The following is a 12,026-nucleotide window of genomic DNA, read 5'->3' as shown; positions in this document are numbered from 1 at the left end:
GAATACATTAACGTTCATATTGAACCCCACTCACTTGGACTGTAAGACGGGGAAAGGTATAGCTGGTTATGAAACTAAAATGTTAAGATGGCCAAGTTTATTTTCAACAGTAAATGACATCAAGCTTTCATGCAGCGTAACACTGCTAAATGTTTCTGAAGGAAACTGAAGCACTGTATACAAATGGGGAAATATTTTCTGAGGCTTGTTTATGGATGTAACAGTGAAGGGATTTATTTCCATTATTATAACACAGCAAGGTTTACCCTTCCTCCCTCTAATGGTTCCCAGAACACCATCATTTCTACAGCAGTTATTCATACCATTGTAAGATAGTAACACAGATGGCGGCAGATAAAGACCTGCACAGTCCATCCAATCTGCGATAAATTCATAGCTATGATATGATGTGACATAACATATGCATACTTGATCTTCATCTATTCTTGCCAGTTTCAGGGCACAGGCCGTAGAAGTCTGCCTAGCACTGGCATTACTTCCTAACTACTGGAGTTGCCATCTAAGCACTGCTAAGTTTTGTTTTGATGCCATTTTTTTTCCATATAGGAATCCTTTGAGTTAATACCACGCAGGCTTGACTTTCATTATATATATATATTTTTTTTTAATTTATTTTTTATTAATCAAAACATTACAACCACAGTGTACGCGTTTGTCTCTTCAACTTGACACAAGTAGAACCAAGTGGCTTTCAACATTTCAAAACATTTTCTCCCCCCACCTCAGATCCCCCATAACTCTTCCCTCCTATCCCGACCTCCCCCCCACCCTCATCCCCTCCCCCCTCCCTTTCCCCTCAGTGTGAATTACCCCCTCCCCCTTATCTTTATTCAAGATATCATCCAACCGTGTCCATTCTGACGCGTCGGGTTTATATCTACCCTTACGTCTGTCGGTCAACTTTTCAAGTTCTACTATCATTCTAAGTTTTACCCTCCAATTGTACATCTTTGGTCCAGTATTTTGTTTCCACTGCCCTGCAATTGTAGTCTTAGCTGCTGCCAGGCCTATTCGTTTAATTCTCTGTTGCCACTTCTGCCCTCTCTGGTTTCCCCAGCCCAGCAAACACCATTTAGGTTCACATGGGAATGGCGCCTCTAAGGCCTCTGGCAGACGCTCGGCTATCCTCTTCCAATAGATCTGTATCATCTTGCATTCCCACCAAATATGGTAAAAGGTTCCCTTTTCCACTCCACACCTCCAACAAACATCCGAAGCCTTCGGGTACATTTTCTTAACTCTCTCTGGAGTACAGTACCATCGGCTTAGTACTTTGTACGCATTCTCTCTGATTAATACACACAGCGAGGCTTTTTTAACCTCTAACCACACCCTCTTCCATTCAGCCTCGTTCAATCCCTGCTTCATATCCTTTTCCCATGCCTCCATATACGTAAATTTCACAAACCCTTTACCCTGTAGATGGCTATATATTCTAGAAATTCCTTTACCCCACTTGTCGATATCCCCCATACATTGTCAAATTGTTCATGTTCAATAGGTTGAGCTTTTGCCCACTTCTCTGCAGTGATAGAATGTTTAACTTGCAAGTATGCATATATATCAGTCCCCAATAACCCATACAAATCCTGCATTTCCCCAAATGTTTTAATTCGCCCCTCCTCTAGAAAGTCTCTGAATCGAATTAGACCCTGATAGAACCATGTTTGGAAAACCCCACATTCCCTTCCTGCCACAAACCTGGGTTCCTGAATAATCCAGGCATACGATGATTTAGTCCGTGTACCCCTCAATTTATGTTTTAGGGCTCCCCACATTGTCAATAAGTGTGGTATAAAGGGATTCAACGTCAGCCCCCCATATGTTTGATCAGAAAGTGAAGCCCACAACAGTCCTTCTAAGTGTCCCTCCCTGACAAATATCTGTTCCAGTCTTCCCATTATATATTTTGACTTCACCACCTCCTGCGGTAGGGCATACCAGCTGTCCACCAGCCTCTCCATGAAAAACTACTTCATAACATTATTCCTAAATTGACCCCCTGCAACCTCAATTCATGTCCTCTAATTCTATGGCTTCCCCATCTCTGGAAACGATTTGTTTGTATATCAATACCTTTCAAATATTTAAATGTCTGTATCATATCACCCCATCCCTCCTTCCTCTAGGATATACATATTCAAGTCATCGTCTCCTCTCATATGTCTTTTGGCACAAACCCCATACCATTTTTTATTCTTTTCTCTGAATCACTTCAAATCTTTAGTGAGATATGGCCTCTAAAACTGAACACAATGGGGCCTTATCAATGACTTGTACAGAGGCATTAACACCTCTCCTTTCTTCTACCAGTTATACCTCTCTCCATGTAGCCCAGCATTCCTTTGGCTATGGCCACCGTCTGGTTATATCTCTCCCTGTATAGCCTAGCATCTCTCTGGCTATGGCCACCATCTTGTAACATTGTTTCATTACCTTGAGATCCTCAAACATTATCACCCCAAGTTAAACTGTGCTTATCAGTCTCTTGCCTCCTATCTCATGCATCTGCTTTGGAGTTCTGCATCCTGACTGCAAATAGTTACATTCCATGCTACCACGACAAGCAGCGGCTTCCTCATGTCTATCTCAGTAGCAGACTCTGCATCACTCTGCACTTCTTTGCACTTTGCAATAAATTTTAACTGCTAGACCTTAGACTATTCTTCTTATTTCTGGAGCTCTCATCTCATGTTTTCTACTCTCTCCAGGATGTCCACACAAGCTTCATGCCATCTGCAAAAAGGCAAACTTTTCCTTCAAACCCTTCAGCAATATCGCTCAAAAATATGTCAAATAGAATTGGCCCCAGTACCGATCCAAGAGGCACTCCAGTACTCATCTTCCTTTCCTCCAACTGGATTCTATTTACCACCACCTCCTGTCATCTGTCAGTTAACCAGTTTCCAATCCAGTTCATCACTTAGAGTCCTAAGTTTAGCCCACTCAGCTTATTCAGGAGTCTCCTGCAAAGAACCATATCTAAGGCTTTTCTAAAATCTAAGTAGATTACATCTAGCACATTCTATCCAGTCAAAGAAATCAATCAGATTCATTTGGCAGGATTTTCCTTTGGTAAAAGCATGTTGCCTCAGACCTTGCGACTGGTTGGATTTTAGAAAGTTCATTATCCTTTCCTTCAGCAGCATCTCTTATCAGCTTTCCAACCCCTGAAGTGAGGCTTACAGGCCTTCCCACTTCTTTCCGGACCCCACTTCTGTGAAGAGGGACCACATCCACTCGTCTCCAATCCTATGGAACCTCTCCCATTGTTAATGATCTATTAAATAAAGCCTTAAGAGGTCCTGTCATGATTTCTCTAAGCTCCCTCAGTATTCTGGGATGTACCCCATCTGGTCCCATAGCTTTAGTACACTTTCAGTTTTTCAAGTTATTCATAAACACTTTCATCTGTGAACAATGAAATAACCATTCTATTTTCATATATACCCTTGGCAGTTGACCATGGTCCTTCTCCAGGATGTTCCTCCATGAACACTGATCAGAAGTATTTGTTTAGCATACCTTTTTCCTCATCACTCTCCACATAGTGGGTCTCAGCTCTTGTTGCCTCTCTTTATATCTTCAGCCATTTTTAATTCTGCCTGTGCTTTTGCTAACTGTATTTCCCTCTTTGCTTCTTTGAGTTTTATCTGGTAATCTTTTCCGTGGTCCTCTTGTTGTAGTCTTCTATATTTCTTGAATGCCACCTCATACCCTGTCTCAAGCCACTCGCAGAGAGGATCAAGTGAACACCATGAGAGGGAAAACGTAAATTATAGAGTTTCCCACATTACTTTCACTGCCTTAATTCTATTATGATGTGGCCTTCCCGGGAGTTTGAGTAAATACAGAGCTAAGAGGTGAATGGAAATACGGGCTGTAGGTATTAGTATGATCTGTGACAGTACACAATGTACATTTGATCCTGAGTGACCAACAAGGAATTTTCTAGTATTCATTATATTCAATGTTCCAGAGTATAACAAAAGTTAGTATACCCTCTGCTAGTCAACCAGACCCACCCGAGTGTAACTAAAGTTGGCACACTCTCTGCTGGCCAACCAGACCCACCTGAGATGAGAGAGTAACTAAAGCTAGCACACCCTCTGCTTGCCAGCCAGGGCCATATGAACATCCACTGCATGTTACAATGAATTTCTATCAATTTATGGAGTTCTTTTCCTTTATTTGAATCTGTATGTTGCAAACCGCTGTGACCTGTTTAAACTCAGCGGTATAGCAAATCCTTTTAATAAACAAAATGATACTAGAAATTCTGTACAGACTCAAGAAGAAAGAAAGGTGCCAGGAGAAAGAATGCGTGGAAACATAGCTGACTGGATGGGATCATATGGAAACTAGTAAAAAAGGTCCGTTTCTGTTTGAGAGGAAACAGGCGCTAGCAAGGTTTTCCTCTGAGTGTGTAAGTTTGAGAGAGTGTATGTGAGAGTGACTGTGTGAGAGAGGCTTCTGTTCCTGCTGCTGTGCATTCCCCGTGCTGTGCTGATTTGCTGCTCCCTGTATCGTGGCTCCGCCCCTCTCCCTTCTACTGGCCAATCTGGTGTGGGTTGTGTGACATCACTATTATCTACTCCAACATGATCCACGGTTCCAGGCAGCCTCAGAATGTTGGAGGTGAGAATTATTATATAGGATGTGAACTCTGAAAAGACTGCACAGAGGCCTAGCTTACTTTCAGGTCGTCCAAAAATTCAATATCTGTCTTCTGGATTGGTTTCTCTGTCCATATCAGAGCGCTATAGCATTTGGTTTTTTCTTCCTCCCCTTCTTTCATGTGTCCAACGGCCTCTCTGCAACACAAGGGAACCACAGAAAAATTTTACAGTTCTACAAAACTAATCTTACGACCAACATTTTTTTGATTTTACCAATAACCAGTCCTAAATCTTTACCTTGTGACGAGCTGTAAATCTCGCACTGCTATTTTGTCTGATGAGCTGTTTATTTTCTGCAGAGTCCAAAGAGATAAGATAAGGAAGTGACTTCCACACCCAGACCTGGTTTGCTGTTAGTTGATTTTTGCCAAGAGCTCAAAGCAAGGGAAACCACTGGGTTCAAGCCATTTACTTATTGTATACAGGATAGACTTATGGACTGTACACACTCAAAAGAATTAGAATCACCCAAGCATTTTCAGTCCACAAAGCACTCCTATCACCAGATAATTTGAAGGACACAGGGCTGCACCAGGCCTCTAAAGTCTAGAGTTTGGGCTGAGGTGTATGAGAGGAGTAGGGGTTTACCTGCTGAAGTTCCTTTATCTCCTGGGCAGTAAATTGCGTTCGATGTGGATTTACAAGTTCAATTGCAAAGGGTCTTCCTGGGAACACACAAAGTGGGTGAGATGACAATTTGCATAGTGTTTCTTGTAGTACATGTTCAGGCAGGAAACCGTGAGATAGCAAATCATATGGAAGCTGCAAACCTAAGCAGGGTTGATTTTCAAAGAAGATAAATATACATAACAAGCGCTCTCTGAACAGTAAAATCCTTTCAGAAAGCCCACTGTTCAATCCATATTCATTAAAACCATGGCTTCAAAGGTGGCTTCTCCATTACGGAATAATGTAAGCCACCTTGAGCCTGCAAATAGGTGGGAAAATGTGGGATACAAATGCAATCAATCAATCAATAAATAAATACACACACTTTTTTCAGCCAGCTGAAATCCAGTCAGATAATAGTAATGTTTATATACAATGTTACCCTGATATTCCCTGGGAGTCTGAGTAACATCTTCAGCACTCCCATCAGGTTCTGACAGGAACCACAGTCTGGGCCCCTAAGACAGGAGCAAAAATGGGGAAAATCTAAGTATCTGTGATTGAAGACTTAGTGTGCCTTAAACCTAGCTGGGATAGCTGTTTTCACTGTCCAACAGCTATGGATTTAAGAAAAAGTGATCACAACCAATCTACAGAGCCCAGAGTCTCAGACAATACAGACGTACCCACTCCCATAGTCTCATCTTTATGTTTATTAAAGTGATTTTAATCAGCAAAGAAATCTTATTCATTCATGAGTTTCCTCACAGCCACAAAATGAGAGAAATCCTGAGCAGAGCTGCCTAGAGACCTCATTTATGAAAGGAGACTTTAGGCTGCTTCTGGCTTTTGGATGCCCTCTCCTGCTATACTGTGTTCCTGCAGTATTAAAATTCAAAGCAGACCAACAGTCTGGAAAAACGTGCAGCTTTATTACAACAGTCACCTGACGTGGCCATATTTCGCCCACAGGCTGTCAGGGGTAGCAGTGGCGTAGCTATGGGTAGACCTGGGTGGGCACAGGCCCACCCATTCTTGCCTCAGGCCCATCTATTCTAGTGGCCCATATGGCCCCCAAAGCACCTCAGTGGTGGCATTTCACACTCTTCCCTCCCTCTTCTCCGCTCACGGCATGGTATCTGCCCGTCTCTCTCTGAAACCCTGCCCCCAATCCCCCCCCAGGTCTACCTCAGAGCTGTCACTGGTGGCAATTCCTATAGCCAGCCTGTGTTGGCCCTGCAGGCTTCCCTCTACCGTGTCCTGCCCTCAATGTCACTTCCTGTTTCATCACTGGCAGGGACACAGTAGAGGGAAGCCTGCAAGGCTAGTGCAGGTTGCCTATAGGAATTGCCGCTGGCGACAGCTCTGAAACAGACACCGGGGGGGGGGGGGGGGGGGTTTGAGAGAGATGGGCAGAAGCTGGGCCATGTGCGGGGAGTGGGGGAAGGAGCAGAGGCTGGGTCTGGGGCAGAGGAGAGGGAGAAAGATGAACACATGAGTAGGAGCATAGAGGATGGAAGGAAAGAGAGAGGGAGAGATGGATGCAAGGATGGAGGGGAAAGTTATAAAAAACTGTATTGTATGTATGTATGTATGGGGGTGTGGGTGGGAAGGGCCCACCCAAAATGGCAGGTCTGGCTACGATCCTGAGGGGTAGAAACTAACATACAAACAGACAAATTCAATAGCATAAAAATTAAAATCATACAAATCATGAAAATTAAAATCATACAAATCGTAAAATTGAATTTTAAAATTAAAATCTTCAAAATTAAAAATATAACAACTCAAAACCAAATCCATGTATAATTCCATTCTATTGCTTATATCCCGCTTAAATCAACCAAGAAATCAAAGCAGGTTACATGAAAACTATGAAATAGATCCCTAGTATTTGTCAAACACGTAAGATTTCAAAACCTTTCTTAAAATCAAGTAGGTAGGAATTCTATGAATGAAAACATGATTAATATTCCAAATCTTGCAAGACTGATATATAAACGAACTCTCATGGATTCATTTATATGGCACATTATTGACAGAAGGAAAACCAAGTCTTAAAAAAAAGGTAGAATGAACCATCGTACTACACGCAGAATAAGTTAATAACTGACTACGAGAAACGGGACAACTACCTGAAAAAATCTTATAGACTAAATAAGCCACTTTAAAATCTACTCGAGCCCTCACTGGCAGCCAATGAAGTTCTCTCAAAATAGGTGACACCTGATCATATTTCTTACATCCAAACATCAATCTAGCTGCAGTGTTTTGCAACAACTGTAGTCAACGGAACAACTTTTGATGTATACCAGCATACAAAGCACTGCAATAATCGATCTGAGAGAGAATAATCATTTGTACTATCACACAAAATTGTTCTGGAAAAAAGAAAGAACATACTGACTTTTCACAGCAAAGTGAACAAAGCTATGGGGCCGGATGGGATACATCCCAGGATACTGAAGGAGCTCAGAGAGGTCCTGGTGGGACCTCTTAAATAGATCTTTAGAGACGGGAGTGGTTCCGTGAGATTGGAGACGAGCGGATGTGGTCCCTCTTCACAAAAGTGGAGACAGGGAACAAATGGGAAACTACAGACTGGTAAGTCTCACGTTGGTGGTAGGAAAAATAATGGAGTTGCTGCTGAAAGAAAGGATAGTTAACTTTCTAGAAACCGACAGGTTACAGGACCCAAGGCAACATGGCTTTACCAAAGGAAAATCCTGCCAAACAAATCTTATTGACTTTTTTGACTGGGTGATCAAAGAACTGGATGAGGGACGTGCGCTAGATGTAATCTACTTGGACTTCAGTAAAGCCTTTGATACGGTCCCCCACAGAAGACTTGTGAATAAGCTGAAAGGGTTGAACTTAGAACCGAAAGTGGTGAACTGGATAAGAAACTGGGTTGACCGACAGGTGGCAGAGGGTGGTGGTAAATGGAATCCGCACGGAGGAAAGGAAGGTGAGCAGTGGAGTTTCTCAGGGGTCGGTTCTGGGGCCTATTCTGTTTAATATATTTGTGGGAGATATTGCTGAAGGGTTGGAAGGAAAGGTGTGCCTTTTTGCGGATGACACGTAAATAGCCAATACAGTGGATACCCTGGAGGGAGTAGAAACGATGAGAAGGGATCTCCAAACATTAGAAGAATGGTCGAGGGTCTGGCAGTTAAAATGAGACATTAATGGTTGAATATTGAACATTCAACATTGAAATCCAATATATGGGAGATGGTTGTATACCACAGCTTTTAAGTCACATTGAAACCTGGGATTCCAACAGGATGGACTATCATGAATGCACACACCTCACCTTAAGATAAGTAAAGGATTGAAGTTAACTTTTAGCTAATTTCTCCATCTGCCTGTAGTATTACACCAAAGGTAGATAAAGCGAATGCTACATACCTGTAGAAGGTATTCTCCGAGGACAGCAGGCTGATTGTTCTCACTGATGGGTGACGTCCACGGCAGCCCCTCCAATCGGAATCTTCACTAGCAAAGTCCTTTGCTAGCCCTCGCGCGCCCGCGCGCACCGCGCATGCGCGGCCGTCTTCCCGCCCGAAACCGGCTCGAGCCGGCCAGTCCAGTATGTAGCAAGACAATACTCTTAAGGGAAGACACAACTCCAAAGGGGAGGCGGGCGGGTTTGTGAGAACAATCAGCCTGCTGTCCTCGGAGAATACCTTCTACAGGTATGTAGCATTCGCTTTCTCCGAGGACAAGCAGGCTGCTTGTTCTCACTGATGGGGTATCCCTAGCCCCCAGGCTCACTCAAAACAACAATCATGGTCAATTGGGCCCCGCAACGGCGAGGACATAACTGAGATTGACCTAAAAAATACCAACTAACTGAGAGTGTAGCCTGGAACAGAACAAACAGGGCCCTCGGGGGGTGGAGTTGGATCCTAAAGCCCAAACAGGTTCTGAAGAACTGACTGCCCGAACCGACTGTCGCGTCGGGTATCCTGCTGCAGGCAGTAATGGGATGTGAATGTGTGGACAGAAGCCCACGTCGCAGCTTTGCAAATTTCTTCAATGGAGGCTGACTTCAAGTGGGCTACCGACGCAGCCATGGCTCTAACATTATGAGCCGTGACATGACCCTCAAGAGCCAGCCCCGCCTGGGCGTAAGTGAAGGAAATGCAATCTGCTAGCCAATTGGATATGGTGCGTTTCCCTACAGCCACTCCCCTCCTATTGGGATCAAAAGAAACAAACAATTGGGCGGACTGTCTGTGGGGCTGTGTCCGCTCCAAGTAGAAGGCCAATGCTCTCTTGCAGTCCAATGTGTGCAGCTGACGTTCAGCAGGGCAGGAATGAGGACGGGGAAAGAATGTTGGCAAGACAATTGACTGGTTCAGATGGAACTCCGACACGACCTTTGGCAAGAACTTAGGGTGAGTGCGGAGGACTACTCTGTTATGATGAAATTTGGTGTAAGGGGCCTGGGCTACCAGGGCCTGAAGCTCACTGACTCTACGAGCTGAAGTAACTGCCACCAAGAAAATGACCTTCCAGGTCAAGTACTTCGGATGGCAGGAATTCAGTGGCTCAAAAGGAGGTTTCATCAGCTGGGTGAGAACGACATTGAGATCCCATGACACTGTAGGAGGCTTGACAGGGGGCTTTGACAAAAGCAAACCTCTCATGAAGCGAACAACTAAAGGCTGTCCTGAGATCGGCTTACCTTCCACATGGTAATGGTATGCACTGATTGCACTAAGATGAACTCTTACAGAGTTGGTCTTGAGACCAGACTCAGACAAGTGCAGAAGGTATTCAAGCAGGGTCTGTGTAGGACAAGAGCGAGGATCTAGGGCCTTGCTGTCACACCAGACGGCAAACCTCCGCCAATGAAAGAAGTAACTTCTCTTAGTGGAGTCTTTCCTGGAAGCAAGCAAGATGCGGGAGACACCCTCTGGCAGACCCAAAGAGGCAAAATCTACGCCCTCAACATCCAGGCCGTGAGAGCCAGAGACTGGAGGTTGGGATGCAGAAGAGCCCCTTCGTCCTGCGTGATGAGGGTCGGAAAACACTCCAATCTCCACGGTTCTTCGGAGGATAACTCCAGAAGAAGAGGGAACCAGATCTGACGCGGCCAAAAAGGAGCAATCAGGATCATGGTGCCTCGGTCTTGCTTGAGTTTCAACAAAGTCTTCCCCACCAGAGGAATGGGAGGATAAGCATACAGCAGACCCTCCCCCCAGTCCAGGAGGAAGGCATCCGATGCCAGTCTGCCGTGGGCCTGAAGCCTGGAACAGAACTGAGGGACTTTGTGGTTCACTCGAGATGCGAAGAGATCCACCAAGGGGGTGCCCCACGCTTGGAAGATCTGGCGCACCACTTTGGAATTGAGCGACCACTCGTGAGGTTGCATAATCCTGCTCAGTCTGTCGGCCAGACTGTTGTTTACGCCTGCCAGATATGTGGCTTGGAGCACCATGCCGTTCCGGCGAGCCCAGGTCCACATGCTGACGGCTTCCTGACACAGGGGGCGAGATCCGGTGCCCCCCTGCTTGTTTACATAATACATGGCAACCTGGTTGTCTGTCTGAATTTGGATAATTTGGTGGGACAGCCGATCTCTGAAAGCCTTCAGAGCGTTCCAGATCGCTCGTAACTCCAGAAGATTGATCTGTAGATCGCGTTCTTGGAGGGACCAGCTTCCTTGGGTGTGAAGCCCATCGACATGAGCTCCCCATCCCAGGAGAGACGCATCCGTGGTCAGCACTTTTTGTGGCTGAGGAATTTGGAAGGGACGTCCCAGAGTCAAATTGGTCCAAATCGTCCACCAATACAGGGATTCGAGAAAACTCGTGGACAGGTGGATCACGTCCTCTAGTCCCCCAGCGGCCTGATACCACTGGGAGGCTAGGGTCCATTGAGCAGATCTCATGTGAAGGCGGGCCATGGGAGTCACATGAACTGTGGAGGCCATGTGGCCCAGCAATCTCAACATCTGCCGAGCTGTGATCTGCTGGGACGCCCGCACCCGGGAGACGAGGGACAACAAGTTGTTGGCTCTCATCTCTGGGAGATAGGCGCGAGCCGTCCGAGAATCCAGCAGGTCTCCTATGAATTCGAGGTTCTGCACTGGAAGAAGATGGGACTTTGGGTAATTTATCACAAACCCCAGTAGCTCCAGAAGGCGAATAGTCATCTGCATGGACTGCAGGGCTCCTGCCTCGGATGTGTTCTTCACCAGCCAATCGTCGAGATATGGGAACACGTGCACTCCCAGCCTGCGAAGTGCCGCTGCTACCACAGCTAGGCACTTTGTGAACACCCTGGGCGCAGAGGCGAGCCCAAAGGGTAGCACACAGTACTGGAAGTGGCGGGTGCCCAACTGAAATCGCAGATACTGTCTGTGAGCTGGCAGTATCGGGATGTGTGTATAGGCATCCTTCAAGTCCAGAGAGCATAGCCAATCGTTTTGCTGAATCATGGGGAGAAGGGTGCCCAGGGAAAGCATCCTGAACTTTTCTTTTACGAGATATTTGTTCAGGGCCCTTAGGTCTAGGATGGGACGCATCCCCCCTGTTTTCTTTTCCACAAGGAAGTACCTGGAATAGAATCCCAGCCCTTCTTGCCCGGATGGCACGGGCTCGACCGCATTGGCGCTGAGAAGGGCGGAGAGTTCCTCTGCAAGTACCCTCTTGTGCTGGAAGCTGTAAGACTGAGCTCCCGGTGGACAATTTGGAGGGTTTGATG

At 45.6% G+C, this 12,026-nt stretch overlaps 1 protein-coding gene across 2 annotated transcripts in view; it reads right to left on the bottom strand.

Annotated features, from left to right (window-relative positions):
* PUS10 (pseudouridine synthase 10) overlaps positions 1-12,026 on the bottom strand; it is a 112,342-nt gene that overhangs the window by 16,264 nt on the left and 84,052 nt on the right. For both annotated transcript variants that reach the window (XM_030196185.1, XM_030196186.1), the window contains exons 13-15: positions 5,289-5,365; positions 4,938-4,993; positions 4,718-4,835 (exon numbers count right to left, since the gene is read on the bottom strand). In XM_030196185.1, the coding sequence (XP_030052045.1) occupies positions 4,718-4,835; positions 4,938-4,993; positions 5,289-5,365 (251 nt within the window). The remainder of the gene's footprint in view (positions 1-4,717; positions 4,836-4,937; positions 4,994-5,288; positions 5,366-12,026) is intronic.

This window comes from Microcaecilia unicolor, chromosome 3 (genome assembly GCF_901765095.1).
Source record: "Microcaecilia unicolor chromosome 3, aMicUni1.1, whole genome shotgun sequence".
NCBI lineage: Eukaryota > Metazoa > Chordata > Amphibia > Gymnophiona > Siphonopidae > Microcaecilia > Microcaecilia unicolor.
Note: the sequence above shows the minus strand (reverse complement) of the source record. Positions and strands in the feature narration are given on the sequence as shown.